This window comes from Rhagoletis pomonella, unplaced genomic scaffold, assembly GCF_013731165.1.
Source record: "Rhagoletis pomonella isolate Grant_MI unplaced genomic scaffold, Rhpom_1.0 Rhpom_scaffold_00007, whole genome shotgun sequence".
NCBI lineage: Eukaryota > Metazoa > Arthropoda > Insecta > Diptera > Tephritidae > Rhagoletis > Rhagoletis pomonella.
Window position 1 is genome coordinate 39575802 of NW_023458561.1, and position 6243 is coordinate 39582044.

The window sequence follows — 6243 nt, forward strand, 5'->3', positions numbered from 1 at the left end:
TAAAAGCGTCAATTGGTGGATTGCAGTGGCATAGATAGCTCCACGCCGGGTTGAATAAAAAAACCCTTTAATTTCCCTGTCCTCTAACTACGCTAATGATGCCACCATGTATTGAGTAATGAAGCCTTCATCAGGGTGTTTAAGAATTTTATTAAGTTCCCATCCATTCTCATAAGGCGTTCCATTTGTCATTATTTGAGTGTCGTGCCTCATGTGGGCGTGTATTTCCTCATTTCCTTTTCGAGGTTTCCTTTCCATTCTTTTTGTCAACGGCACTTAATTTACAGGAGTTTATCATTAAGGCCGTTAAAGAGTTAATACTAAAGTAAACGAAAATATTGAACCGTATGCGTAAAACCTAAGCAAATGCTATTTCTTAAAATTTCATGCCATATTTTAAGATCAGTGGCAAAGCAAGTTCACACTTTTAGCATCGACATCGTCGACGACATGACTGACGATGGCCGTGTCGTCACTTTTACTGACGATGACGTATTCAAGGTAGGGCGGAATATTCATCAATTAAATACAAAAAATTGAAAACGCGAAACTATTGCATGAAGTGAAAGGGTGATAGATAACAACTTAACCAAAGGCTTGTCAAATGTACCATTTTAAAAATAATTGGACCAATGGACCAAACGGAAAGAAATGGGCCAAATTTAGTTCATTTGGACCAAAACGGCAACCGTGCTCACATCCATGGTTAGTCTTAGAGCAATTAGTAACCAGATGAGGAAGATATACTCCACGAAAGTAGAGTGAAGGCCTTTACCTTTTTCTGTACCCCTGCGAGTGGATGGGTGTACTAACTTCGTATCCTCTTCATTGTCTCCTAAGATGAGTCTTGCATTAATCAGTGGACCCTCTTTCTCAATTATGATGTGGGAAGAGGCAACCAGTTCTGGAAGTACTTTGAGAGCGTACGCAAGCAAGTTAATAAAGTTGCCAGGTTTGGCATGCGTGGATTTCATTTCTGTTTTCTTCCGCTAGATAGGAGCGCGGACCACAATGTGGAATATGAGCTTATTTTGTGACGAAATCTAATATCTTTAGAATTAGAACAGGTATCGGAATAAGTGTAACGGTGTTTTAAAACTTTTAGGAGAACGTGCGATATTTTCCCGACTATTCGCGTGAGTTTGGATATGAAAGACGTATCATAATTTGGTTAATGGGCAGTTCATCTCCACCCAACCTCTGCTATGGTACAAAGCCCTTCTTTCTCGCACAAAATTTTATCAAAATTATCAGATCACGATTACAGGTATTTAGGTATGCCCATTAATCATTTACTAGAACTAACCTTTTGCTATAGAGTAATTGCATAGATATGTACATTTATGATTTGCCCCCAGCGTTGCCATTTTGGTATAATTGGACCAACATTGATAGCTTCATTTTCCTTTGGTAGTTTGGTTGGTTTTATGCAGCTTTTGATAGGCAAAAGTTTTTTGAAAATAAAACCAAATTGAGCATTAAAATTTGTTTGCTTACTTTGCGTTTATACGTCCAGACAAGCAATTTTCAGCAAACAAAAACTCACTTCCCAAAGCTATTACTACGTTTATACGCATGCATAAGTCGCTTTAATGCATTTCGCCGCGATTCAAAACATATGTATAAACTGAATTTCAATTCGCTTTGAAAGAGCGAAGTGTTTTGGCTCACACTCCATTTCAAATCGGTAGTTTATTTCTCCAGACAGTTAGAAAGAGTGTATAAACACCGCTCTCACTCAAAGCGAATTGGACATCAGCTGTTCCGCTCAAATTCCAAATCATCGCATCAGTATTTAAAAGCTGATTAATAATAATCGTTCTTTTTCTTTGCCACGATTTTATTACTACGTTTATACGCACAGAATAATCGACTTAATTGAAAGCGCATTGACACCGTACACATTTCGCTCTAGTGTTTATACTTACGGCTTTATATCGGCATCAAAGTAACCGTCTTCAAAAGCAAACAAAATTAGCTGTTTTCATTTGACATTTTATAAGTTAACATAATGGGAAGTGATAAAAATCTAGTTTTATTCGGCATTATAAAATCGTGGCAAAGAAAAAGAACGATTATTATTAATCAGCTTCTAAATACTGATGCGATTATTTGGAATTTGAGCGGAACAGCTGATCTCCAATTCGCTTTGAGTGAGAGCGGTGTTTATACACTCTTTCTAACTGTCTGGAGAAATAAACTACCGATTTGAAATGGAGTGTGAGCCAAAGCACTTCGCTCTTTCACAGCGAATTGAAATTCAGTTTATACATATGTTTTGAATCGCGGCGAAATGAATTAAAGCGACTTATGCATGCGTATAAACGTAGTATATAATGCCGAATAAAACTAGATTTTTATCACTTTCCATTATGTTAACTTATAAAATGTCAAATGAAAACAGCTTATTTTGTTTGCTTTTGAAGACGGTTACTTTGATGCCGATATAAAGCCGTAAGTATAAACACTTGAGCGAAATGTGTACGGTGTCAATGCGCTTTCAATTAAGTCGATTATTCTGTGCGTATAAACGTAGTATATGACAGATCATGATCTTCTTATTCGCCATTGCTCCCATTTGACGTAAACTGTGCTTTTGACATTTTCTTTTCAATTAAAGCTACTTACCATATTCTTAGAAGAAATTAAAAAAAGGTTTTTTACTTAAAAAAAATAATTAAAATTTCAAAAATTATTTAAAAATATATTTTGTTAGTGATATTAGTGATTTATTTCTATAATGAAATATAAAACGGAAGGCATATGTATAATGCACATATGTTTATGCAATTATTTTCACTATTATTTAGTAGGATTAACTGCATAACCGCGTAACTGACATTTGCTGTCAAAATTTGGATTTGCAAACACAAGGTCTTGGCTCAATCCTTAGCAATTCGTTCTACCAGAACTAGCCAGAAATGCGATTGCCTTATAAAAAAGGGAACCATTTTGAAATATGAGTGTTTCTACTCTCTGGAAAATAATTTATGTAACCCCTCATACGCAATTTGGCATTTTGTTGATACGCGGTTTTGTACTTTAAACGACGATTTGTATCTAGTTTCTAATTTGCGAAATATAATTCACAGTTCTTAAATTTTTCCAAACTGGTATTCAGCTATTAGACGTCCAAAATTCGAAATTTTTGTCCAGCTTGTAAATTATAAAACATATACATATGTACGTTATCATAAATTTATGTTTTAGTGCCCAAAATGTATATTCAATCCTTATGTTCATGTCCATTTGTGTCTTGTTTTTAAATAAAAAAAAAAAAATTATGTCCAGGTTTTACTTTCAAACGTTCAATTGCCAATCTCTCTGCATGAACGAAAAAAACCGCTCCGCTCTTATCATCCAAAAGTTTTTATTTTATTTGTATTTTATAGCAAAAAAATATTTCATTAAGTTAACAAGCGCAATTACACTTGACTTAAGTCGAAGGTATGTATGTATGCTCATATGTATGTATGTATGTAAATAAGTGTAGCAGATACGTACATATATTATTAAATGATTTGTTACAGTTTGTTTTATAAATTATATTGTTTTTTTCTTTATCGAGAGTCGTTAATTAACGAAAAAAGTTTTTGTTTTTTTTTTTTGTCTAATTTTACAAATAAATAAAATCTCATTTCCGTTTGGGTTCAAGTTGCGGCGGTTTAGCTTTTGACGGTTTCGTGGTTTTGAGTTCTTTGTTACAATATTATATATATGTATATAGTTCAGTTACAGTTATAAAATTTCATATAACCAATAGCTTTTCCCAAATTACATTCATCGATGCTTTTTATGTCTCTCTCTCTCTTTTAAACGGTAATATGGGTTCGCTTTCGGCTCTTTGTAATCCATATTTTTATTTTATTTTGTTGTTGTTTTTCTCAAATTCGTTTCACGTCTAATTTAGACGATTGTCGTCATTGGATGATAATTCGTGATAATTTGCATTCCTTTTATACATAGTTAGTTTCCTTGTTGTTGTAGTTGTTTCATGATTTTGTTCCAGTGCAATGATTTATTCGCAGCATTAATTCAGCTAGATTTTCTTTTAAACCAGATTATAGAATTTTATCACGACTGTTTGGGATGTTGCGGTGGTGGTGGTGGCGCTGGTTTAAAGCATTGCAGTAGGAAGGCAGTGTATAGTAAGAAACCAACAGCCAATGCGATTAGCGCATACATAAATATATTCAGTTCTGGTTGGCGGAAACGATTCTTGCGCAACCATTCCAAAACCTCATCTTCAGAGAGAAGGTCACCTGCAAGGTACATACATACATATGTAGATCAAAGTCAATTAAATTTGATAAGGTGTTACTAATAGATTAGATGCGTAAATGTATGTACCTCTATAAATGCTGGGGAACCTTCGTCGGAAATAGACCATAGCTGGCAGTTTTGTAACGCCCCACTTCTTGGCATAGCGCGAATCGGCCATCTTCACAAATGTTATATCCAGATTATCCGTTTCACTGTCAATGTTTTCAAGTTTTTCCAATGCGGCTATGCTATCTTGCTGATTGTGTTCATCTAAACAAAAAAGTGAGGTTATAAAAATGTTGTGTTTCTATTTTGAATGTTCAGCAATGTTTAGTCACTTACAAAAGAATACCGTTATGAATTCATTTTCTTCGAGTAGTTTATCCAACATCTTACGATTGACTTCCTCAATTTCATTTTTAATTTCGAAAACATCCTGCGAAGTCAGCCATGTAATAACCTTGTCATGTTGGTGTAAGTCACCATCGTACAATACAGGAACTTGCTTTCTGAAAGTGTAATAGACGAAAATTAATGTTACTAAGTGAATTGGAATTTTTTCGGAATAATTTTAGAAGTACATTGGATATAATAGAGAATTAAAAAATGCTCTTAGCTAAGACTAACTATCTAAAAATAGGTAATTTTTTAAGTACCCTATAGGCGCTTATTCAAAAATCTTAAACCGTATGGCTATAGGTGACAACCCCAAAAATGTGGAGGCCGTCATAAAACAATTGACGATATGTTTAGGTTAAGCAGCTGGATAAAGTGGAAAGGATAGTCCATCAGTGGATAGTGACATCAATGGGACACTCAAGACTACTTCCTTCCCAGCGATTAATGCAGTGCTTAACGTGTTATCCGTATACAGTGCAATGAAAAAACATAGCTACAAGTTTGTTTCAAATTACGAGCGCTATGCACATGGTTAGCTTTGGACCTTCTTGTCAGTCTCTATCTAAGCTACTTTGAGGCTTATTGACTCCACCATGTATGTAATTAATTGATAGACTTTGAAGATCTTTGATATTCGCTAGTACCTCGAAGCTAAGGTTTAAAAAATGTCTAAAATCATAGATATTAGAAGCCTCAAGGTATTTTGTGGAGACGAACTGAACTACAGCATTTGCTAGATTCCTTAGAGATGACTCATAACTATTTAATTGTACTCACCTAAAGTAGACCAGTGATGGTATATTCACAACATCGTATTTTTTAGCCGCTTCTACGCTAGCAATTTTCACAAAATCAATGCCAAACATATCAGCTTCGCCATCGATTTCTTCAAGTTCTTCAAGAATTTCTTCACACTCGGCGCAATCTTCATCATCTGTAAATATAAATTACAGGTTATTGTCATTTTTGTTGGCCACGTGCTATCGATACTCACAAAAGAACACCACCAATAATGTGGATTCGGCCATCAAACGTTCCAGCATGCGTTCGTTTACTTCTTCAATTTCATCTGCCAATTCACGATTGTCATCATCAATAAGCCATTCCAAAACTGATTGCTCGTTTTGTAGATCGCCCTCGAAAAGTAAAGGATTGCCGTTTCTAAATATATGGAAGCACAAAATAAAAAAATAAAAATGACGAATACTAAAAAATATTGTTTTAAATATCACGCTCAAAAATATCGGAAAGAAGTCAGAAAAGAGCATATTTCCCTTCTTAGAAGAGCACGCCAATACGAGTCCAGATTCGGAGTCATATTAGAGTCTGAAATATGATGCTCGTACGTGAACTTTGATACTTTTGTATTGAAATAGTCCGAAAGGAGTCTGTCTGATTGACTGGTCTCAGAATCATACATATATATGACGAAAGAATGATTCGTAAATTCTGATCACTCAGGAAATTGTGTGAAGAATTAATCTTGTCTTCATATGCCTACAGAAAAATTTAAGCACCAATTTTTTGGTGCAATATTATATCCCCTTACATTCTCTTTTTATGGGGTTGCCACTGACGAAA

The 6243-nt window shown here is 34.7% G+C and overlaps 1 protein-coding gene across 1 annotated transcript in view; it reads right to left on the bottom strand.

Annotated features, from left to right (window-relative positions):
* Window positions 1–3518: 3518 nt before the first annotated feature.
* LOC118743819 overlaps window positions 3519–6243 on the bottom strand; it is a gene marked incomplete at its 5' end in the record, with an annotated part of 68272 nt that continues 65547 nt past the window's right edge. Inside the window, 5 exon segments of the mRNA XM_036476582.1 lie at window positions 3519–4262; window positions 4351–4533; window positions 4606–4772; window positions 5440–5596; window positions 5657–5823. Of these exon segments, the coding sequence (XP_036332475.1) occupies window positions 4075–4262; window positions 4351–4533; window positions 4606–4772; window positions 5440–5596; window positions 5657–5823 (862 nt within the window).